The sequence below is a fragment of the Marmota monax genome, unplaced genomic scaffold, assembly GCF_021218885.2.
Source record: "Marmota monax isolate L192 unplaced genomic scaffold, Marmota_monax_Labrador192_F-V1.1 WCK01_AAM20220418_F8-fsc00040, whole genome shotgun sequence".
NCBI lineage: Eukaryota > Metazoa > Chordata > Mammalia > Rodentia > Sciuridae > Marmota > Marmota monax.
The window spans coordinates 13,223,972-13,249,644 of NW_026692782.1; the positions used below are offsets into that span (position 1 = coordinate 13,223,972).

The window sequence follows — 25,673 nt, forward strand, 5'->3', positions numbered from 1 at the left end:
TTTTGCACATTTCTTTATAGTTCCATGTGCTGCACGTGTGTGTGTGTGTGTGTATGCATAATCACATGGGGACTTTTGTAAGAAACTTAGAGTAGTTGTATTACCAGTATCTCTTTTTTTTGTATTAAGAAGAATGAGAATCAGAGAGATTACACTATCCTGGCTGCAAGACTGCTAGGTGATTATATTTTAGATTCTCAGTTCTTTGTGCCAGTCTCTTGAAATATGTACAGAATATTGATATATTGAATATATATAGAATATTGATATATATTCTATATATATATTGTAGATGTATAAATAACTGTGCAAGTGTTCTCTTGGGTGCCTCTGTCTCAGTTGGCTTATTTCCATCACTCCAGGAGGACCCAAGGCTAGCTGCTACTCAGATGTGTGTGCTTCATGAGCAACAGTCCCCAGACATAAATACCTCTCATAAATGAGGAACATTCTCAAGATCTGACTACTGCAATTTCTTGGAAATTTCCCAACACCATGAGGAAACATTCATTCCCCACTCTCAGAAGAAAAGTTTTGGTCTTATTTTCTTTCACAGATTCTGATGAGAAGTAGAGGGAGATAAAACAGACAGCGGAGGAGACCACATCTTGTCCTCAGCTACCTGTAGTAGCCATCATGTCACGGCTCCTGCTTTCTGTTCTCTGGCTCATGGTTCAAACACAAGGTAAGCACATTATATTGGCATCTTACATAAAACCAGAATTATTTGATGAATATTTAAAGCACCCTTGTTAAAATGACTTACGATCCAAAGATCAATACTGTATTCATTTTAGTATATTATTGCCTACCTCTTTCTTTACAAGGAAAAGTGCATCTATATATGTATTTAAAAATAACTTTTTGAGTGGAGATATTTTAAATGACTGTGTTAAACATGTACTCTAAATCTTGTCAAACTTTTTAAAAATGATTATATATTTTGATAAATGAAATTCATGTTTGCACAATATTTTCTAAAAATGGAAAAAGCAAGTTTACTTCTTTCTCTGTTTATATTTTTTTACTAGTAAAGAAATCTTACTGATATCTTCATGAATCAAGACTGTTTTTTAAAAAAATCTGCATTTTTGGATATTTTCATAAGAAACGTTCTGAAAAGTGGAATGACAGAGTCAAAAGGACCAGTTTCAGAGACAAAACTCCTTCTCTCTTTGAGGTTAATTATTGAGAAGTCAACTTGATGTCACTATACATACCCTTACTATGCCACATATAAATGGAACTCCCTGATGGCCCTCATTGTCGCACTAATGATTACTCGATCATCATGTTAAAAGTCAAGTGCTGTGAATCTGCACATTTCCATATATAAACACATTTGAGACAAATCCCATCCTGGGAGAGGCAAAGGACCTACTGAGGACTTGTCTAAGCTGACCACAAAATTATCACTTGCTTAACAGTTCTGTGCCATGGTTTCCAGCACAGGGCTGGCTCATAGCTAATCTTCCTGATGTGTTTCTCACATTGTTCAGTCCTTAACACAAAGAAAAGATAAAATAGAATAATTATTAAACTAATAATTATACTATACGTGCATACAGATCATTGAAGTGCTAGAAACTCAGTGTTCATCATTGACTCTGAATTTATGGTTTGTATAATAACTTAGCAAGAATGTTCTGAAATTGTATCTCTCATTGAATAATTCTGTCATTCTTTTTTTTTTTTTATTGTTTTGCTGGTGATTGAACCCAGGGCCTCCTAAAAGCATCGTTTTACCACCACTGAGCTCTAACCCAGCCCTTATTTTATTTTCTCCTTTTAGCACACAATGAACTATTCTCAGGAAAGCATCACGGCAGAAATTTGGGAGCTGTCTAGGAGGGAATTCTTCCTTTACTGTTTCCTTCAGGGTCTCCACATCAGCCAGGTGTAGAATTGCTTGATGTCCCTAAGTCACACCTGTTGTCACAGGGGTTGAGAAACAGGCTTTGAACCCAGACACTAATGTGTGAAATGTGAGCATTAGAAAATAAGACTGACTTTATATGAATAATTGAACAGAAAAGGTGGACTGCCACTTTCCTAGCGTGGCACTAAACAATTTTATGCATTTCATCTCAAGTTTTATACAAATCTCTTAGATAAGAAGTGGTAAGAAAGCAAAATGAGGTCATTTAATTGGAATACAAGACAGCCTCTTTTGGCTCCATATGAATTTTTTTCCCTACTATTTGTAAACAGTGGGAAACTATGTGATGTAAATTGGAGTCCATCAAGAAGGAAACTTTGTTTATAAACAATGTTGCTACTTATGAATATTTTAATAAGAAACATTCTGAAAAATAGAATTTGCTGCTTTCAAGTTCCTCCAGTAGAGGTCTACAAGAATCTGCAATCTTGAGAGGAAACGCTAATGAGGCAAAGAGCATCAGAGTTGGTCACACAGGGAGTAAAATCACTGCTGTTAGAGTCCCTCCTAAGAATCAGGTTTTACCTGCCAAAGGAACATGTGATTTTTGCAGTGAGTACTCGGATGTTGTACTGCCGTGAGAGAAAGGGACATAGAAACGGAAAAGTAGTAGTCCCTGAGAGCTTTGGGAGAAAAGATATCACCGTTTTGAAGGGGAGTGTAGAGGAAGAAGGGACTGGATTATAAAAGGAACAGCAGCCCTGATATTCCTGGTCGTGTGGTCCAGAGCTCGCACATACAGACATCATCCAAGAAATTCTCATCCTGTTCAGGTTTTCTTAGAGGGGAGTAGGGGAGGCTTTATCATCAAAGCTAAAGTAGGAGAATCAACCTGTTGCTCGTGTTGGCACTCTGGTCTTTCATGCCCTTTCAACAAACCAACCAACCAAATCCAAAGGAAACAAAATAAAAGTTTTCAGTTTTTATATCAATATTCTCTCTCTTTCCCCAGCCATGGTCATAAATCAAACTCCTGGAATAAAGCTCTCTGAGGTAGTTTATCCTAAACTACTGCACATTTCACACGAAGGAGGGATGGAAAACAACCACACTAAGAGGCAAGGCAAAGAGGTAAGCCTGGGAAGGACTGGAAGATTCCAGCCACCCAGGACACCAAGAAAGAGCCCCTTCACCACAGTTAACTCTAACACCTCTGGCTTCAAGTCCAGCTTGAAGTGCAGCTAGCTGCCCTTGTCCAGGACAGAGCATCTGACTTGTAAGCATGCTTTTACAGTTAAGCAGCAGGAATTAAAAGGGTAAAGATTTCTGGAAAGTTCTTCAAATTTGTAGGAGAACAGGAAAAGATCCTTGGAAGGGCAGCCATTTCTAGAGAGAGATGTCACTTCTCAGTCTCTCCAGCCTGGGTGTGACCCTCCCCTTTCCCCAGTGGCTCACCTTTTTCTCAGACATTGTGTTTAGATTGGAGAATTCAACGTTATCTCTATAGTTTGCAATGTTAGAGTTTTGTTTATTAAGGTTATTGACTCTTTGACTATTACATTGTTGAAAATATTCTCCTCAGTTTGTAATTTTCATCTGATTTAATTTTGGTTAGCTTTTTTTGATTGGTTACCTTTAGTATGTTTGGATTGATTTTAAGGTAAAAATGCATGCCTTCTTATTATCTTATTGGTGATCTATTATGGTTTGTATATTAGTGCAAACAAAAAGACCCCATTTCACATATTAGGGCTAGGTTAATTGGTAAGTTTGATTGCCACCTAACTAAACTTTTAGGAAGTCTGCCTTATTGTGCAAGTTAAGCTTTATTTTAGGAATTTTAAAGGCATAACAGAACTGCATTTAACCTCTATGAATTTATGATTGTTCTCCTGACATAGACTGTATACATCATTTATATTATTATTTTAAGTATACTCAGAAATACGGATTGTATTACATTATTATACCATTAAATATTTTCAGGAAATATATGCACCTGAAGTTCAGTATCAGATTCTCTTAAACGGTGAAGAAATCATCCTCCACCTGCAAAAAACCAGGTAAGTTGTGCTTCCAGAAGGCCAAATCCCTGGGTTATATTATGAGAATGTGGGAAACAAGTCTTGAGACTCTATTCAGATGGTTGGAAATAGAAGACATGAAGCACATTGAGCTTGCGATGATATTAATTTGGGTTAATGTTATAGAGGAGGGTCGATGCTTTTCTAGGGAATTATATGCGCAATGTAAAAGAGCTACACATATAAATTACTTTCTTCCTGGAATTTTCCTTAATGTACTGAAATACTTTGCTATTCAGGTGAGCTTGGATGTGACTTTCCATTGCTTTAGTAAGAACGGTATGTCCAAGGCTGAGTCGGGGTGCACAATCTTGAGATAGATTCCAGGAGACGAAACTCCCCTGAGTTCTATAGCAGTCCGTGAAGTTCTTCAGGGAGGCGATGGTTCTTCAGCTACACTCGTGACCCAGAACCCTATAGAAACTTCCATTAGGCTGTGTCCTTGGTGAAAAATAAAAATTCTAAAGTGATCCATTTATGGTAAAGAATGCTCTGATTGGCTTCAGCAGCAGAGTTCCAATGATGGGAAAGGACCAAATGGTCAAACGTCAATGATTCCTCATCATAGACAAGTTACTCCCTCAGTGTTGAAGGTTATGTCAGGTGAATCACCTCTGGTACCACGTTGAGTGTGTCATGCAGGTTTCTGCTTCCTCAAGGCATCTCCTGGGGCCAGACTACACCGAAACATATTACTCATCTGCAGGGCAGGAAATCACCAGACGCTCTCAGAGCACGGTAAGGTCTGCTGCTTCCTGGGATCTGCTCCTTGCTTGGAAAATGCATAGGTCCATGGATAACTTAAAAAAAATCAAATGACCTAAAATCAAGATGCTTATCTGTGACTAATGAGACAACAGGTGGAAAATCTCCTTCGGTTTTTAGAAGGTAGGAGTAATAGGGGATTTCTGTGTTGTATTTTTAGGAGCCACCATAAGTCCACTTGTCCCTAGACCATTTTAACTATAGGATAGAAATAGTCTCTGCTTTAGATAACTGAAAAATTGTGTCACTGTTTAACTATTTCCTGAAGATATATTCATTTATCATAGGGTGAGTAATGGAATATAAATCAATTATATAATTAATATGTTTACATCTGGTTAGAGCACCATCCTATATACCAGTTCTAGGGCCTAACCTTCAGACATAGAGAATAACTGTGTAGAGAATCAGAGAAGAGCAGGGAGAACATACAGGTTCATTCCAGAAGTACTGATAAGCTGAGAGAGTTTCTCAGAGCCCTTCTCCATGTACCTTAGATACAATACATATGTCTCTCTCTCTCTGAAAAAAACAACAACAAAAAAACAAACAAACAAACAAACAAAAACACATCCAAAAAGAATCCCCCATGCTCAAATATTAATGCCTGTGATATGTTAATGTAGTACATTGTCTAAGTCTTCTATAAGAAAACATTACAAGAGTTTCTTCCCAAGGATTGACACACACACATACACGGAATTTCATATTGTGCAAAAAGACCATTTATTTTGAACCACAGATTGGTCATTAGCTTTCTAAAATTGTTGCATGTTAATGGCCCCCTACTTTGCTGATGTGAACTATCAATCATGTAAATTTGTAATTGTTGACAAATATTCTGGAGTTGAAGTCTGTGAAAGGGATTCCACTAATAGATCAATTAAAGTTGCTGAATTTAACCAGTCAGTTTGTCTCAGGTACAGAAGCATAGCCTCTTGAAGATTCTAATGTCTAGAAAACTGGATGCCTGGTTTTGTTAACATATGATGAACAGTGTCTTTGGGGACTCAACACAGGGAACCCAATTCCTAAGGGTACAAGACCTGAGGTTCTGCCAGCAGTAACATAATTCCCCCACCGAGGGGACTGGCCACTTAGAGGCAAATTCACTTTCACCATGAACCCATGTAACTGCAAGCACCTCAGATTTGCTTTAGTGCAAATTAGTGTCAGGAAAACATCTCAGACATCAAATACAGAGAGTTTCTAGTGTCAGTTTTGGAGAAATTTAGAATATCCCTGATGTTTTCACTGTTTTTGTTTCTAGGAACTGCTATTTGAACTGCCGCACGTATTCAAGATGGCGGCTTTCCCCACTACTATAGACCATATACTTTCAGAGTGCATGCTTATATTTAAAGCATATGTGTTTTTTTTTTTCCACTCCAGAAACACTGTTACTATGAAGGTCACATCCTAAATGAAAAGGATTCTGTTGCCAGCATTAGTACCTGTGATGGGTTGAGGTGAGAAGCACACCAAAAATATTAAATATCAAGCAACATTCTGTTATACAGAATTGAGTCTCACTGGGCATTATGTCTTGTTACTATTTTGGTGATTTTTTTTCCTTCATCACTAATTGCTGAATATATGTGGTTGAAGTGGAGACTGAAGCATCACCCTTACAATCATTTCGTAACTGATGTTTTAGAAGTCAGGCCCAGCTCTGTTTAAGCAAGAGAGCTATGCTCTAGACCTTGGTGACATCTGGGTCTACTTCCAAGTCCATCTACCTCATTCTGAAGCAATCATGTCTTCTTCTCTTTAAGATTCTAACCTGCAATTACCTCTGCTGAACTTAGTTTTTAAAAATTATTTATTTTTCTAATTTGTTATATATGGTGGCAGAATGCAATACAATTCATATTACACATATACAGCACAATTGTTCAACCACAATTTGGTTGTACACAAAGTAGTTTCACACCGTTCGTGTCTTTATAAATGTACTTAGGGTAATGATGTCCATCTCATTCCACCATCTTTCCTAAAAATATAGAATGCTTCATGAATTTGCATGTCATCATTGAGCAGGGGCCATGCTAATCTTCTCTGAAGATTCCAATTTTAGTGTATGTGCTGCTGAAGCAAACACTGAACTTAATTTTTTAAAACATTTGTGTGTCTATTTTTTTTACACTGGTAATTCTTGCCAACTAGGAAACTTTAGAGTAACAAAAAGCACAAATAAAAAAACAGTAGCCACTGCAAAATTTTACCTCTGAACTATCACTATTACTAACATTTTTCATGTCTGTAGTCTTTTATGCACATAGAGAAGTATTCTTTTCACACATGATTGAATAATGAAATAAACACATAATTGCTCTTCCAATATGGTTCATACTTAATAACATGTTCTCACATATCATAAAATACCTTCATAAATACAGTTTCAATGACATTTTTGTTGGATTCATAATATTCCATAACATGGACTCACTTTCTGTTTCTGAACTAATGGTCTTACTAGAAAGAGAAATTCTTTAAGCTACTGCTAATCCCATATGTTACTCTGGCTGGTCTACTAATCCTTCTTTCTCTCCTCTGGAGCTCTTAGTTTCTAAATGTTCCTTTAATCCATTCCCCATTATATCCCTAGGATCTACCAAGAAATAATTGTTAAGTGAATAAACAAACTATGGAAAAATACATACTGAGCTCGTGGTGTAAGATCCAAATTTGGGGGGATTGCTTCATTTTAGTAAATCTTCAGAATTTTCTGGGTGAACTAACATAGGCTTTATTTAAACATTGACAAATACTGCTTACAATGTAAATTAACGAATGTTAGTTAAAAGGTCTGTGGATGATAACTGTGTGTGTGGAATTGGATGGGAAGAGGAATCCATCCTTTCTGAGCAGTGTGTGTGCTGTGTGTGAGGAGATCCTGAAATACAGTCTCTGTGCCTCACAGAGGACACTTCACACACCGTGGCCAACGATACCTGATAAAACCTGGGAAAAGCACAGACCGGGGAGAACATGCTGTTTTTACGAACGACCAGGAAGAACTAGACACAGCGAATCACACTTGTGGCACGAGAACTGTTGGCAGGAGACAAGGCCATATTCGAACTTTCAGGTCCCTCAAAAACCCAGAGGTGAGTGTAGTTTTCTGCTTCATCATCGATATCAATCATCTCAGCTGTGACGTGTGATGTATGACATGTTGTCATTGATTACTTATCCTTCATTTCTTTTCATGATTAAAAAAAATGTCATGTAAGCTTTGGAATCCTTTAGGATAAAGATACCGATAAACAATGTTCTTTTATTGTCTGTAAAGCAAGAAGACATTCTTCAGGCCCAGAAAGTCATCAATCTCTTTTTGGTGCTGGATAACGCCTTTGTAAGTAAGAGATGCTTGTGGTTCCGGGACACCGTGCTCCAATGGAGGCTTAGCGATCAAGCAAAAGCCATGCATTTCTGCTAACAGTGCTTGTTGTGTGCCTGTTTTTCTTGGCTTCTCTAACTACTTTGCAAGCAATAGGTTTTAATCACCTTCCCTTTTCATACCCACCAGACACCATGGATCCTTAATACCATCGAGCTATTGGCAATCAACCACAAAAATAAAAATAACATAAAATATAGGTTAAAGATTAAATTACTTTAACCTTTTAGTGTAAAATATCAATATGTTTAATATAGCCTACAAATATAAATTAGTTGCAAAACTATACATAACTTAAAGTTTTAATTATATATACAGAGAAAAATACTGGTATCCACATTTTTACCTAGTAAATATTGCTTCATGTTTAAATTTTAATTGATAGTGAATTGGTTTCAAAATATTCTCAATTATTAATTTGGCATATCTACTTAGAAATGAACAACCATGAAATTTTTTGACCCCCACACTCTTACATTTAAGATAGACTTTGTTGAAATAGCCTTTCACAAAACAGTCATAAGTAGCCATGATATGAATAAATGTGAATTATGTTAAAATAGGTAATTTTTTTTATAAATGTGAAATCCTGTACCCATTCAGCCACTTCACTTTAATTTCCTTTTTAATTGTACTCTGTGCTTTGCATTTTGCAGTATAAGATGTACCAGGGGAATCTAACTGTGATGAGAAGCTTTGTGTTCGATGTGATGAATCTCCTCAATGTGGTAAGACATCTGTCGTGTGAGCCTGTGCTTCCACACGTGGGCCTGGGGCTCCTGCCACTTCATGTAAGCAGTCAAGAGAGTCACAGTGCTTTACGGGCAGCAGTCCTGGGGACATTTTAGCAAAGCAAACACTACCTCAAGGTAAAATCACATACACTACAGCAAAGGCAACCTCTGGTGTTTCTCTTTTTAAAACGGAAACTCGTCAATTATGGTGCATCTATTTATCCATCATTTGTGGTCAGCAAAAGTTCTAAAACCCTAAAGGAATCTGAACCGTTGTGTCCACAGATTTATAAAACTATACATGTTCGTGTGGCCTTGGTCGGTATGGAGATCTGGTCAGATAATGATAAGATAAAGGTGGTCCCCAACATTGGTGAAACCTTCAAGAACTTCATGAGTTGGCATCGTTCTAACCTGGGCAAGAAGAAGATCCACGACCATGCGCAGCTCCTCAGGTGGGCACGTTCTGGCCAGGGCAGGTGCATGTGGGCAGAGTGAGAGCCTCCCCCAAGGTGCCTTGGCAGAGATGTGTGCTCAGTCAGACTTCCCTGATCAGTCGTGAGAAGCCCTGATGTCCTGCCATTAGCAATTCACCTGCAGGATTTTGGAGGCCCCGGTGCAATCTATGTGGTGGGCTCTAGGATGTGAGATAATCAACATGGCCATGATACTGTTGTAGGATAGTACAAAGCTGCATTGAGGCCCATGAAAAGGCTAGGCAGCCAGGAAAATGTAGAACAGCAGTGGGGAAAGCTGGTGGTTCCAAAGACAGGCTGTGACAGTGTTTCTGTGCCTTTCACACAGTGGGATTGGCTTCAATAATCGCCGCGTGGGAATGGCAGCCTCCAATTCCCTGTGCTCCGCGTCTTCGGTTGCTGTTATTGAGGTTTGTAAACTTACACTAAGGTTCCCTGTGGTTCTGCCTCTCTGGGAAGACGTGTAGAATGCTTTGCTCAGAGTGGGCATAGTGAACATTTGCTGAACCAATCAATAAATGTGGAAAGGAAACCACCGGCAGATCATTGTGCTGCAGATTCCCTGGACTGTGAAATATCAGGCCTGCTGGGGGGTGCCACACTCGGATTGGTATTAAGGAATACAGCAGGAATGTTGAGATGGAGATGGGAGCCAGGTGCACTCCGTGGCCTGAGACTACTCTAAATTAGTCTTTTGGTATCTGTGACCAAAAGAGGACATTCACGGAGCAAAGAAGCATGCAGGGCTCCTAAGGTATCAGCATGGTGACAGTTGTTATAGAACTTTGAGTCCTCATTAGGATACCTCTTTGGACTTTCTGTGGACAATGTAATTGCTTTAATAATTGATTACTAAGAACTTAGTGTCTGTTAGTTCAACAAACACTTATCGAGTACTGACTCCGACCAGATTCATAGGATCCAACCATTTCCCCAGGTTCATTCAGCCTCGGGCAGTGAGCAAAGGTGGGGCCAGAGCTTCATGACTCATTCTTTTCCAGCTCTCAGGCTATTCTTTTTAAGTGATGAATATTGACAACAACTGAGAAATAACTAATTAAAATAGGAAGTAACAGATCTTTCTTTCTTTCTTCTTTTTCAGGCTAAAAGAAAGAATAATGTGGCTCTTGTAGGTGTGATGTCACATGAGTTGGGCCATGTTCTCGGCATGCCTGATCTTTCATACACCGTCAAGTGCCCCTCGGGAAGTTGTGTGATGGGTCAATATCTGAGGTAAGACCGTGCCACTCTAAATTTTTTCCCCTCAATCTTAAAGAATTCGGGATGCATTCTGCATTTATTGGATGGGTATTTTTTGTCCAAAGGCTCTGTATCCTGTTAATTCAAACCCCAGTCTCTTTAGGCACAATATCACATATCATTCCTTAAGATTTTTAAATACACAAAGAGTTTATAATTAAAGTGACTGTATTTTAACTTAAAATTACTTTAACTTGAAGTGACAGCATAACTTCTGAAAACATTAGCCTAAGATGATAACTGTATCTTCATATAGCCTGACCCATGGATTAATCAATCCACTTCTATACATTTATGAATTACTTATTAATGTCAATCACTTTGCAAGGACTTGGGATAAAAAAAAAATGAATAGATCGTGCCTTGTTCTTGAGATGTTCACAAATAAGGAGAAATATGTCCACAGAATCTTGAAGTCTGCAGTTATTTCCCTTCACTGGGCCATTGTTATTGTCTCTTATACACATTCCTCAGTGGGAGATGAGTGGATGGTAACCGAAGGAGATTTTCATTGCTGTTTTTGTTTACAAAAGTGCTGAATCCACATGAGAAATTAAATTCTTTCATCTCTACATCTGAGTCTCTAGGAAAAAAATTTTCAGTTAGCTCCACCACCCACCAGATATAAGGACTATCATGTAGTCCTTAGCAGTTACTAAACTTGCAATTTCCATCTAGCCAGATAATAGAGTTAGATATGTTAGATTTTCATAATCACTTAACATGAAAAGCCACTGCACTCTATATAGTGTTATTTCTGAGTATTTTTCTGGTTGCAGTTCAAAATTCCCAAAGGATTTCAGTTCATCCTGCCTCTCATATTTTCAAAAATACCTTTCCTCTCAAAAACCAAAGTGCATAATGCAAGCACCTCTACCTGCAAATATAATAACAGAACCTGTGTGTGGGAACCAACTTCTGGAGGTGGGAGAAGACTGTGACTGTGGCTCTCCTAAGGTACGAAATTCTACAAGATCTAAAAACAACTTTTAGAGACCTAGCAGGGTAATTCAATTACGCAGGTTTTATTTTTTTCTTTTTTGATGTTCTTTTAGAGATTCTAAAGATAAACTTGATATCAGAGTAAAAAGTAGATTTGTGCTTTGTTTTTCTATTAATTTTAGTTTTCTTTCCAAAAGCATTTCAAATCCCAGGATAACATAATGACATTATTGTGTGAAGTTAAGTGTTAGGTAGTAAATTGCTAACTCTAAGATGTTGTTTATGAACTTTATAGACATATTCATGTAAAAATCCTTGCTTTGCTCTCAAGGTCACTGATATTTCCATAATATTAAATATTTTCTTTGAAAGAAGAGCTGCCTTCAAAGTTTCTCAGGAAACATTTTCTTCATGTGGTGCTTACACAGTTTGAAAGTTTATTCTAAACTATTTTTGTGCAATGTTTTCTCTTTATTTAGGTTCTCCTTCATTACTAATTTTGATGCCATCTTAATGACTCATCAAATATTTTTAAATCAATCCTCTGTTTTCTTCTGGGTAGAGAATTATACCCAAACAAACAATGGAAATATGATTTGATCTTGTCAATTCTTATTCCTTCATATTTTCTTTTACCTTTCTTGTGCTATTTTTTAGAATTTCCATAAAAACACAGAATGTAAGTCACGCTTGTCTTGTTCTTCATTTTATCAGCTGACCTTTTACAAGTTGTCACCTAGATTTTCCTTATGGTGACCATGCATTGTGCTAGCTGTAGTTTTCATATGTTGTAGATAACTGTTAGGAGATTCAGCAATGGCTGCCGTCGACTAACTGGTGTTGACCACCATAGCAATATGGTTTTCTCCACTCAGTCTCTTAACAGGATGGATTCCATTGCCCTTTCTGTACAGACAAGCTGCCCTTGCACTTTGGGTGGAGAAAATTCACAGTTGTAATGAAGAGTTGTCACCCGAATAAGCTGGGATTTTACGAACATCACTTTATAGTTTTTGCATTTGTATTCATCTATGAGAATAGTATCTGTGATCCCAATCAGTCTCACTGCCAGAATTTTGTGGGCTTGGTAAAATGAATTCAGGTTTCAGTTTTTCTCTCTAATTTCAAATGATTGGAGTAGTGTAGCATATTTTAATTAATGTACATGTAATAGCACATGGACCAAACTCATTAAGGAAATGCTTAGATCATTTTTTTTTTTTTGGTTACTGAAGAGATAGTTTTCATTGTTTATGATATTTTTTTCCCTATCGTTATTTTCCCGTGGTCATTTCCAGTGGGGTTGGTGTAACAGAACAGTTTAGTTTAAATGGTGAAATTTGATTTCATTGCCGTCTTGTACCTAAATCCTATGCACTTGTTCTGTGGGAACAACACACGGACCCGACTCTCCCGGTCTTCTGTGTACTTTGAAGGAATGCAAGGATCGCTGCTGCGAGGCCAGCACTTGCCAACTGAAACTTGGACCTGAGTGTGGAGAAGAGGCTCCCAACCCTAACACGTGAGGCCTTCTCCTCGGTTGTTACTAAATGTTTTCTCACTTTGAACTTGGGCTTGAGGAATTTGCTCCATTAAGTGCTGTAATACACTAAAACACAACTTATTTTGTAGTTTTTTAAATGGCTCCGCTTGGGAGAGAAGAAAAGGTGTTATGAACATTAGTATGTAAAGCTGTATGGGTGGGCACAAACGGAATCACAAAAGGGACCACTTCAACATCTGTGAAATTAGGACTGCTGAGGTCTGCAGCGGAAACTAGAATATTCTGATAGATGATGATGAGTTTGATGAAAGGTAAGATAAGAAGAAAAGGGTGTTTTTTTTTAAAGACTTGATGAATGAGCACGTTTTATTCTTGGTTCAGAGTTCATAGTTGTAATTTGCAAGGTAGGCAGAAAGTCAATAGCATTTGAGAACACGATGCAAGACTTGGCAATTTCATGCCTTTTAAAGTGTCTCAATGAGCCAAAATCCAGATATTCATTTTTGTGTTTTATAGAATCCCATTGCTTGGAATTTGTTACTTGGTTTTTGCTTCAGTGCAAAATATCTCTGAATACAAAAAAAAAAAAAAAAAAGCAAGAATAATAAAGATCTTAAAGAGGAAAGACTCAAAATACATCACATGGCAAGAGTCATATTATTTATTTACCCCCTTTCCATAATTTCTTTTAAAACTTCAACTGCATACAGGAAACAATTGACTCAAGTGCCATTGACTACCACTTCCTCAAAAGACAAAGACGGCCCTTCCTTTCTTCACCAAGTACCTTTGCTTATCACTCTGTGAACTCCAGTGGGTCTGCTCTCCAGGGAATTCTGAAAATTGTGCCTGGACCAGTAGCATAGCATATCAAAAAGGAAGGAGGAGGAGGAGGACAAGGAGGAGGAGGAATGAAAGAAGGGGGAGGAGGAGGGAGAGGAGGACAGGAAGGAAAAAAGAAAGAAAAGAAAATCTACCCAACTCTTCAGGGGTTTGGAATGACAGGTCGGCCTGCTTTAATTCTATCAAATACTAACTTGAGACTATAAGCTATTTAATTTGTTTTCTCACCTGTCAGTTGGAGCACATGGTATTATATCTCAGTAGGGTATTCAGTTTTATTTACTACAACTTTCTGATTTTAGTTGTTACATAATATTTTATAATTTACAATAACTATGACCTCAAAACATTTTTTTTTCTTTTAATCAGATCCTGAATCAAAGAGTCTACTTCATTGAGAGGTTGCTTTGCCAAGACAAGAATCAAGAACCCTTACCAGGAGTCTTATATATTTTTACCTTTGTACCTAGATGTACATGCAGCTTCCATATTCTGGGTACCGCATTTGTAGATTCAATCAACCAGTGATGAAAAATATTTGGAAAAAATAGTTGCACCTATGCTGAGCATTTAGACTGTTGTTCTTGTTGTTATTCCCTGAGCTATACAGTATAAATAGACCTACTGACATAGCGTCTATATTGCATGAGGTATGAAAGTCATCTAGAGGTCATTGAAAGTTTATGGGAGAATGTGTGCTGGCTATATGCAAATACTCTGCCATTTTACATAAGGGACTTTGAGTACCTGTGGATTTGGGTGTCCCTGGAGGTCCTGGGATCAGTCTCCAGGGGATTTGTTCTTCTTTTGTGATTCTACTTTGTATGTTTACCCATCCAGTCATCAGATAAATGGATGTACTTGGAGAAGTTTCCTATCTACTTAGACCTAATCTTCAATGCATTTCCAAGGACCATGAAGCTGTGGCTTGGCTTTGCCCTTTGGAGAACAAAAAGAAATTATCCTTTGACCAAAGTACTTCAAAATGTACTACTGAATTATTCAGAGTCAATCCAAAATTGTAAAATTACAAGTGACTTGACCTTAACCTTACTTGTCCTTGACTCAAGAAAAAGTCACACCCCCTAGGGGGTGCAGGCTCTCAAGTAGCAGAGAACAGAGGAGAGCTCAGGGGTCTTGTCACTGCTCAGCGTGCACCCTGCTGTACTCTTGTTAGTGTGATGTTTTGCTACTTCATGGGAAGATTAATTAAATATAAACATTTCTTATTTTAGTGAGGTATAATCCTTCATGCATCTCTTTCACCATTAAATTCAAAGTTTAATTGGAGAAGACCCTTTCTTACATGTCAATGGAGAGTAGAAGGAAGGCTTCATTCATCTATTCATTTAATAAACGGTAGTATCAATAAAAATGCATTGGTTTTTCTGTATGGTCATTTAAAAAGAATGAGCATTTCTGTAGGAGTCAAGATCTTAGTTATTGCCTTCCTTAAAAAATGTTCTGCCTCAATTGCTTGACACAGTGTAGATCTGGGTGGCTGGAGAGGGGATGGTATGGGGAAGACCTTCACAATTCTGCCTATTAGCATCCCTGTCCTGAAAGCTGGTGGGTAGTTTGGAGGGAGAGTAGCTCTTAATTCTAAGTGATTTTTATTGTCTTAAGTCCCAAGCCTTTACCTATTAAAATGTCCTCTCAGATGAATTTAAACTTTGAAATAATTCCATATTTTCCATGAAAAGATCCACCCCTCTCCCTTTTTCTCCAGAAAGCTGAATTAGAGATTTGGACAATTTTTAAAGTTTGTGCATGATTGATACATCATCAAATAACCAATTTAAATGAAAATTTTCCATTGATTTTACCAGTGGTCATAAAAATTTTCAGAAAAAAAAATAATTCATTACTAAGATAAAGAATTAAACACTATTTTTGGAAACTTCCAGATGACTGACATGTTGGTAGACCAAACATCTGGATGGTTTGCTTTGCTGATCGGCAGTGTGCATCCAGCCCAACTCTCACATAGCATGCACTTGAACAGCTAGCAATGACTTTTCACGGGCACAGTTCTTTTTCCAACCACAGCAAAAACAGAACACAGCTTGCATCTGTTCCTTGCATAAATTTCCAAAGCATTTTCACTTTTTTCATCTAGTTTGATAAGGAAATGGATAAGATGTGCAGGCAAGGCATTATTTTATCTTATTGGGGGAGAATCTTGGCAAAGAGGTTAATAAGTGATTTGCCTAAGGTTCCATAAAAAAACTTATGACAAACATAGAACTCCAATTCAGGTCCTAGGTTCTAATGCTTCATGCCCACCATTTTATCCTCCATTCAGATGGGATTATCCCTAGAGATGGATGACTTCACACACTAAAGCACCCAGAAAGAACTTTATTTTTTCAGACTTAGAACGTGTCCTAGATCCCAAGGGAACCCAGGGTGACGCTGGAAAGTGCACATGAGCTCAGAGCATGGGTGTCAATGGACAGTGCTCAGTGATTTGCTTTCTAAAGGTAATGTTGAAATTGCCTAAACTTGTTCCTTGCCCAAATTGCCTGACACTAGAAGTTTATTGTTAAGATGAACAGTATCCAGCCTTGCAGTACACACGTGAAATTGAAGTATAATTTATCAGAAGAAAACTGAGTTCACACAAGGATAAAGCAATATAACCTTCTTTGGTAACTGAAAAGCACATTTTTCAATTAGACATTCCACTCTAGAATAGATGTGTTCTAGATGGAAGCTTTTGGATCTCTACTGCATACCCAGCACATCACAGACAAGAAAGGCAAAGAGTATTTTTTTCTCCACCAGAATTTTTATTTGAAGAAAACATGAAATATCTGCACATGAAATATTTCCAGGATAATAATAGAAGGAAGCAAAGGTGACAGGTAATTTTAACTTCTGTACACATTGATAACTGTTTTAAACTCTCAAGTACTCTATGTAAAAAAATAAATCAGAAACGTGATTATTGAGGTTTACTTAGAGTGGAGAAAATTTTAAAAAAAATAAAGATGAGAGAACAGATTTTGTGATGCATTTGCCTGCGGTGTGTGTGTGTGGGGGGATCTATATTTGTTTTAGGAAGGAAATCATCTGGAGTCCGTACCCAACAGCTAGAATAAAGCACAGTAACAACCGAGATCACATCAACAAAGTTAACACTTGTAATTTTGACAATTTGCAAACAAATGTTAAGATTCATGAAAATGAAGTAATTGACACTCCTATGCAAGAATTCTTTGCAATCCATAAGAGGGCTATTGTGAAAGGCACGTGCTTAGTTAACGAATAAGCCAAGCCAGGCCCAGGACAGACTCCATGTCTCAGTGTGGTACCATTTTGCTGTAGCGGTCTGTTGAATGCCCAGTTAACTCTGAGAAATGAGAGAAAAAATAATAGGAGATAATAAGGAAAGGGTGTGGGAGAAACAGAGAGTTGTCTGTGAGAGGAGAGAACGCTGGGAGAGCTCAGATTAGCATGTTGCCCTCATCTACAGACCTAAGAATATGGTGGGAGGCCCAGGCAGTGGCCGGACTTAGGCTCAATCAGCTACATGTCAAGATTCTCACCACCCCTTCCATGGGTTCAGTTAATTGCTAGAGACGCTCACAGAACCCAGGAGACACGTTTACTGGTTTATCTCAGAGGACATTACAAAGAATACAGCTGAGCAGCCAGATGGAAGAGATGCTTAGAGTGAGCTTTGGGAAAGGGTGCAGAACTTCCACTTCCTCTCCAGGCCCAGGGTCTTTCAGGAACTGGAAATCCCACAAATGCTGTCCTTCCTGGTTTTCATGGAGACTTTAACAGGAGGCATGACTGATTGCACCTTTGGCCACTGGTGATCAGTCTTCAGCTCCTCTCACCCTGGAGGGCGGTGCTTAAAGCGCCACCCTCCAATCACAGGGTTGTTTCCCGTGGCAACCAGCTGCCCTCTGGTGGCTATCCTGGGGCTCCCACCACAGTCACCTCATTAGCACATAAAACAGTGTTTACCATTTTGGAGATTTCAAGGGTTTTAGAAGCCATTTTTCCGGTAAAGGGGGAAAAGACCAAATATGTTACAGGCCAAGATGTTATATCTGAAAATCAACACAAATAACCCCTAAGACATTGTAAGCCTCATACATTTCAGACCTTCTGGAAGACCAGTGAGATCGATTTAACCTCATTCCTTTTCAGCGATCCTTGAAAGCCTTGAGTGCTGTCAATTGGAAATGGGTTCCAATATCATCAAACTGGAGCTTTCTTTCTATGGTGGTTTCTGCCTCAATTTCTATGCTCCCCCACTTCTGTCCATTCTTGAGATGTGACATATTCCTTTTTACTGACCTTTGTCTCGCTGTCTGTACCTTTGCACTGTCTTAGTGGTGTCACCCACCTGGAATCCCTGTCTTCCTGGCCTGCCTCTGCCTTTCCAGTTAAGCTCTGACATATTAACCTCTCCTGACCTTAACGGCACCACCTCTGTTGCTCAGATGGGCACACGGCCCTGTCTAGCTGCACCGTCACTCAATCAGCTGAATTCAGCAAGGGTTGCCAGTACTCTTCAGAGTTTCCTTAACCAGTCTCCTGTTGGGCTTCTGAAATGCTCCCCACTTGGGCTGGTTGACTCACCCCCTGCCTCCTCTTCTCACATACTGACTGACTGCTCTTCTTACAGAGATGCACCAAAGCTCTCCCAGGTCCAGTGTCTTCCTTTGCTGGCATCAGGCCATCTCTGAGTCCTCATTTCTGCCAGGACCAAGTCTCCCTGACAGCTGAGCATCTGCTCTTTCCCTAGGGCTGCCTCTAAGAGGATAAGTCTTTCTTTATTTTAGTGTAGACTCCTTCACCGTGTGAAAGGATGGGAAGGGAAGGGAAGTGGACGGGAGGGGAGGGGAGGGGAGAGGAGGCTCATTTCCTGCTTGACTGCCTTCAGGATGACTCCGCTGGAGAGGTCCCTCTCTCTTCTGACTTCACCTGTCTGCATCTTCCCTCTCCATTCTCAGCACGCTCTTCAGTCACTCCTCCCCGTCCTGTTCCTAAAACCCTCACCACAAATCCTCCCCAGCTGCTCTTCTGCTTTCAGTTGTCCCTGGTTGGTTCCCCTGGCCTCTCTCTCCCTCCACTTCCCCTCCTAGAAACCTGCTGAGAAGAACCCTCTCCACAGACAACCAGTGGGAAGGAGAGGAGTTGGGCAGGCAGCAGGGACGTCTTTTCAGGCCCCTTTGAAGACAGTTCATTTCTGAGTTGGTGCCCGGGTGCACAGGAGCCACACATGTTATAGAACTTGTGCTTGTTTTTCTCCTGTTAGTCTGCCGCTTGTTACAGGGAGCCCTAGTCAGGAACTCCTGGAGGGTGGAGGAGACAGCTATTTTCACTCCCCTACATTTCCCTACCGCATCATCCTTTCTTAGCTCCTTGAGAATGTGACTCTGACCTTGGTGCAGTGTTGAGTCTCCTCTACTGCCTTTTCTCTGCCAGGGTTGCTTGCTTTTTCTGACCTCCGTCTTACTTTTTATGGCTGTGGACTCTCTCGATCCCCTCTTCCCACTTGAAACCTCTTCTGCTTATATTCTAGGATGCTGAGATGACTTTCCTTCTCCTTTTCCCATTTTCACTCTGGGAAATAAATTCTGAACCTTCTAAACTACCTTAATGATTGACTTGACTAGGCCCAGCTGAGCACAGCATGTGTCCTGGGCACCTGCTTCCTGAGCTGTGGCCACCAGTACTCCTAGGGACCTACTCTACATCTCCTCTGGCTGCCTGGTTTATATCTCCAATTCATAAGGGAGATGAGGTCTGATGATTTTCTCCCCCAAAGAGCCTCATTTTCATGTTTTGGGGAAACCTTGAAATCTTTTTCCCCCCTCTCTTATTTAGAACCACATGGTTAATCAACAAACTGTAAGACGCATGCTGAGAGCTGAGACAGAATATAGAAGAAGAAGCAAATTCAAGCAATGGGAAAGAAAAGGGGGGGGGGGTGGAAAAGAAATTTCCTCCTTTCTACTGATTAAGCAGAAAAGACTTTTTTTTTTTTCTAGGCCAATACTGCTCTATTCCAGATGACCCAAAAATGATTCTTCATTTTGAACATTGATTATAAAAATATCAAAATACTGAAGAGTTACAGCTTTTTAGCTTTACCTTAATCCCACCATCACCTAAATGGGCAGAATTTTGCAATTTGAAATCATACTGATCTGGATTTTGCTATGTTCAGAGTCACAGGATAAAGGGCAAGAAAAGATAAGCACACAGAAGAAAGAGTCCCCCCTGCTCTGGGAGGGAGGGATGAAGATAGGGAGTGGGGTGGAGACTTTTGTACCAAGTATAGTAAGGATCATGGACATAAAGCAATGAGAAATCAGGGCAAAAGGTAGGTAATAAGGTTCAAGGACAGGTGGAGAGAAGCTGAGAGGGAGACAGAAAGCATGGAAACTCAGTACTAATCAATTACATTGGAACTAGGCAGTCAGAAGAAACATGCTTCACGCTTCAGATCTGGCCAGGTGCTGCACGATGTCGTTTCCATCAAAGATGAGCTGCACACGTGACCTGGGCCCATAAGCTCATCTGCCCGGTGACAGCACAGCTGCGCTAGTTCTAAGTTCACTGTGAAGTTTGTGCATTGACACAACTGCGTAACAGCGCGTTTCTCAGGAGGCACCGCCACCCTTCAGCCAGCTTGACGCCTCCCGAGAGAGCGCAGTCCCCGGCTGGGGCTTGCTTGCCTTCTCCTGCAGACCCACCATGTCTTCCTTTGCTGAACTCCGGATAGGTTTTGAGGATGAAGTATGAAAGCAAAATTAAACTAAGGGCTTTCACGGAAATAAATTCACTGTGTACGTAATAAAGGCACACAATCAACAGTATAATAAAACACAAACCTGGAGGCATCTTTCCAAAGTACAGCTGTCTGCTCTTAGGACAGACTTCAGCCCAGAGGACAGGTGACTCTTTCTGTAGGGCGCCTGGCCCGCTTTCTCCTCCTCTTGATTTCCAAGCGGGGAATTCTGACTAATTCATTTTACTACTGACGACTAATCTTTCTTATGAGCCATCCCCATAAGTCGTCAGAGAATTTATGGACTAACTTCCCCGTCGGCAGCTCTCTTCCATGGACCCTTTCCATGGGGATGGCAGCCACTTAGCCAGGGACAGGGGAATGCCCCAGTTTCGCCGCCAGGGGCCGCTGTGCCCTGGCGCAGGGAGGGCTTCCCCTTGTTCCGCTGAGCTGCAGGGACTCCTCATCTTTCCCCTCCTTCACAGGCTCTCTACCGTACCTTTTCTTGCATCAGAAGGGCAAGGCAGTGACCAGTTCCTGAGCAATGGAGAGGACTCCAGAATGAAGGCGGGTGGAAGCTTAGCCGGGGCTCAGGCCGAGCCAAGGTTTGCGGACTCCAAGTCAACTCGGGCCTTTGTTCACAAAATCTAGGGCTTTGTGCGCCCTCCTGTGGCCACGATGCTTACTGCAGCAGCGCCCTCATCTACATCCTCTGTTCAATCCTCCATGATGATACAACTGTTCTTATAATTGGATATAAAGGTTTTTTTCCTCCTGAAATAGCCTTGTAATTAGGTTTGCTAACGGAAACCAAAGTAAATATATTTTTCATTACGTAGGATGTGCTATTAAGAGGGAAGCACTACCTCTGCCCTAAATCAGTGTGGTTGATCAATAATCCCTGTCTAGAGGACTGGTATTTTGTCCCTGGACAGGGGTTCAGAAAGAGAAGAGGATGTATTGCCCGGACATATAAAAAGAAGAGATGGGCTGGGGGTATAGCTCAGTTGGTAGAGTGCTTGCCTCGCATGCATAAGGCCCTGGGTTTGAATCCCCTGCACCGAATGTGTGTGTGTGTGTGTGTGTGTGTGTGTGTGTGTAAAGAAGGGAGATGGATTAGAGGAGTCAGAGGCCTGTGTTAAAGACCTTGGGGGCGGTTTCTTGCTGCAGGCCGTGGCATGTGGATGGAGACTTCCTCCAGGGTCTGCCTGGTCCTGGAGCTTCCTTCCGCGCAGTCACTCCCACAGACTTCTGCCAGCTCTGTCCCGTAGACTTGCATTCGTGAACCCTCCCGAGTCTAGTTATTAGGGACATAACTGGCAAGGGGGCACATTATCTTGTTCTTCCTGAGAATTAAAACTGGGGACTAAATTGGAGAAATTTGTATCCCCTGCTCACATAATCATGTCAAAATGAGCCCCAATATAACGTGTAAGTGTAATGTGCTAATGATTTTTTAAAAAATCAGTCCAATCATGGTGTTTCCTATTTTAAGGTTCATCGAATTTTCCTTTCACCCTATAGTAAAGGCAAAGCTAACCAATCACATCCTATGTATTCTCCTCAACCTCAGTCTCAAGCCAAAAACGCAGAATGGCTTCTTGGTTGACTTTTCCTTGGTGGTTTTGTGGGGAGCTGGAGTCTGCCTGATTTGTCCCCCAGGTTGAATCTCATGGATACTATCTATTATGGTCTTTAGGACTTACACTCTAGACCCAAGTCCCTATTTCATATGTGTATTGCAAATATGTCACATCAATATATATCTACACACACACACACACACACACACACACACACATTTGGTGCCCGGGATTCAAACCCAGGGCCTTATGCATTCGAGGCAAGCACTCTACCAACTGAGCTATATCCCCAGCCCATCCCCTTCTTTTTATATCAATATTTCTCCCAGGCTAGGGTCTACTTTTTTGTTTTCTTTATGTTGTCTCTACAAGGCTTAAATTTTTCAATTTTGATTAAATCGGATTTATCATTTACCCCCTTTACATTTCTTATTTGCTCTGAACCAACACATCTCCCATCCCCCTGGGTTGCTCAGATTTTCTCATGTTTTCTTTCAGGACTTACATTCTCTTAGCTTCTATGTATAGGTACATGATACATTTCAGATGAATGTTCACAGTGTGGTGTTTGGTAGAGTTCAGTGTTCATTTTTAACAAATGTAGTCAGTTGTTCTAGCAGCGTTCTTTGAAAAATAGTATCTTGTTCCCATTGAATTACCTTGAAAGATTTGTCAAAACAAAACAAAACAAAAAATCAATGAGCAAATGTGTGAGACCCCATTTCTGGCCTCTCTGTGCTGTGCCATTGATTTATGAATCCATCCTGCAACCTTGATAAATTAGCTTATTGTTCTCCACTGACTTTCCCCAGTATTTCCACACCAGTGACCACTCCTAAAGCAGCTTGTGCAGCCAGCGCAGTTACCACCAGCCCTTTCTGGGCCTGGGCCAGGCCTGGGACTCTTGTTGCACACCCTGGCACCCCACTCTTTCCTGATGTCACCATGAGATGACCCTCTGGACCACACACACCACCTCCCACCCAGGTTGACAAGCGTATCATCCACTCTTCTCCTTCCTCCAGGTCAGAGACATCATCTATATTTTGCTTAGGCATCAATTTTAGCCCAGTGTTTAAGTTCAGAAATCTTCCAGCTCTTATCCGGGAGGGGGTGACCTTCATGGAGAAAACAATAAATCCCAAATACATTGGTAATTGACAATTTGCAGGATCAATATTTTTCTGATTTATTTTATTATTACTTATTTATTATTGTTTAGAGTAATATTTCTTCCTCTCAGGAGATAAACAAAAGAATAAAAGAAATAATAGATTTGAAGGAAATGTACTTGTGATGGAATATACCAGGGCCCCCTTTTAAGATGCATCTTAAAACATCTTTTAAGATATGCAGCTGCTGTCCTGCAAAAGAACACTCACATATAGAAAGACTTCCTAACCTTAGCTAAATGGAGGGCTCGGGATTGAGTATGAGAGCTACCCTATGCAAACTGGAGTGCTAATTTCCTGTCGTAAAAGAAAAAGAATCCATGCAAACAGGATTTACGTAAAGGCACAGGAAGATGGAGCCTTCTGTGGACTACTGGCAGGTGAAGATCCTCCTGACCTGTTGGATATTGATCATCCAGAGGTGGGTAGCTGGCTTGTTTTCCCTGCATTAATTGAGTTCCCACTATGGGCCAGGTAGCAGGCCAATCAGCACTGAGAATAGAGAGCAGAGAGAAATCCTTCTTTTCCTCCTAACCACCCCAAAAGTGCAAGTTGAAGGGAACAGTGCCACCTGTCCAATTAGCGAGTCGCTCAGTGCCCAGCACCATCCACCACTGCAGGCCCTGCTGCCTCCCAATGCTCCACCCCTGTCCCAGCATCCACCAGGAGGAGCATGGGCACTGGGCAGGGGAGCCTCTGTTAGAGGAAGGCAGAAGTGGGCACAGGACTGTTGGCCAGCCAGGAAGCAGACGCAGGGGCTGTGGGACTCCCAGAGAACCTCTCAAACAGCAGGGGATCAGTTGTCCTATTTCTTCCATGAAACACTCCTTCCCATTTTAATTTGGGATACAGCTTGAGGTGTATTTTACACACATGTGCGCACACACACGCACACACACACACACACGCTTTATGAGGCAGGTAGTGTCCCTTTGTTCCTTCAACGATGGCTAAATCAATGCTGCAGTCACCAGCATGCTACCTGTGAGCTGGAGCAATGCCCTCAGGATCCTGGGGACACTAACGTTAGTGGCACCAACAAAGTGTGTTTTACAGCCCTATTAGGAGGTGATCAGTGCCTTTCTCTTTTGTATTAGCATGCAGCATGCTTCTCATTTATTAGGCAATTGTGACACCTGCTGTCAGAAATAAAGAACTTTCCCTCCTGTCAGGAAGCAGGTTCTTGAGGAAAAGGCAGAAGTATTGCCAGGCCACGGAAAATTCTAGGGAAAGATGAGAAGATCACAGTAAAATTTGCCCTGGTTATTAAAAGTCCAGTTTTAAGCAGGTAGTGTTTTGTGCTAGAACACTGTAAACAGCCCAAGGCCTCTCTCTACCTCCTGTCCCCGATTTTTCCGGAGGATAAGGTAATAAGCCATTTTGTGACCACTAGATGGACAAACACTTGCATTCATCCACCCAATCTTTGGACTGGACCATAGCATTCTCCCCTAGTTTCTGGCTCCCTCTGTAACACACACACACACACACACACACACACATATACACATAGTTTTAAGCAACTTTACTGAGTTATAATTTATGCTATTACCTGAACAGCGTAGTTCAATAAACTTTGACAAAATGTAACCACTCTCCCAACCAACCCACAGAACACCTCCATTCCCCCTTGCTCCATGTCTCTACCCATTCAGCCTCGGTCTCACCCAGGACCCATGCATCACTGACCTGTTTTCCATTACCATAAATTAAGTTTGTCTTTTCTAGAAGAACAAAGGAAATCATACAATATGTGCTTTGTGTCCAGCATCTTTCACTCACAAAATGTTGAAGAGATTCATACATTGCTGCAGTTACTATTGCTAAATAAGTAGTTTCTTCAAACTCGTGGCATTAGTCAGTTTCCGTTACTATAACAAATAAATGAGGTGAACACTTATAAGAAGAAAATGTTGGCTTTGGCTCACGGTTTTGGAGGTTCCAGTCCATGACTGATTGGCCTGATGGCTTTGGACCTGTGGTGGCACACCATGGCAGGAACATGTGGAAAGGAAAACTATCTACTTCTTGTAAAGAAGACAAAGACACCAGGGTCCCACAACAGTCTTGCTTCTGCTAGCTTGCAAATTAGTTATTCTTCTCTTTCTAGTTAGTTAGGTTTTGGATCTTTCTTCCTTTTTTATGTATTTACGATGATACATTTCCCTCTTGGGACTTCCTCTCTGTCTCCCATGTGTTTGGGTATGGGTTTTCCTTTGCATTGGTTTCAATACATTTTCTGATTGCCTTTGTATTGATTGTTTTAGAGGG

At 40.5% G+C, this 25,673-nt stretch overlaps 1 protein-coding gene and 1 non-coding gene across 2 annotated transcripts; one reads left to right on the top strand and one right to left on the bottom strand.

Annotated features, from left to right (window-relative positions):
* Positions 1 to 526: 526 nt before the first annotated feature.
* Adamdec1 (ADAM like decysin 1) lies at positions 527 to 15,262 on the top strand. The gene is made up of 14 exons (XM_046447825.2): positions 527 to 685; positions 2,892 to 3,010; positions 3,866 to 3,942; positions 4,623 to 4,701; positions 6,121 to 6,197; positions 7,652 to 7,838; positions 8,024 to 8,086; positions 8,788 to 8,859; positions 9,151 to 9,320; positions 9,670 to 9,751; positions 10,444 to 10,574; positions 11,381 to 11,558; positions 12,980 to 13,065; positions 14,260 to 15,262. Exons 1-14 carry the CDS (start codon positions 637 to 639, stop codon positions 14,264 to 14,266), a joined length of 1,377 nt encoding a protein of 458 aa, XP_046303781.1. The 5' UTR covers positions 527 to 636; the 3' UTR covers positions 14,267 to 15,262.
* On the bottom strand, positions 6,724 to 6,829 carry LOC124094890 (U6 spliceosomal RNA). Its single transcript, XR_006852367.1, has one exon. It is a non-coding gene; the product is annotated as a U6 spliceosomal RNA (small nuclear RNA).
* Positions 15,263 to 25,673: the final 10,411 nt, after the last annotated feature.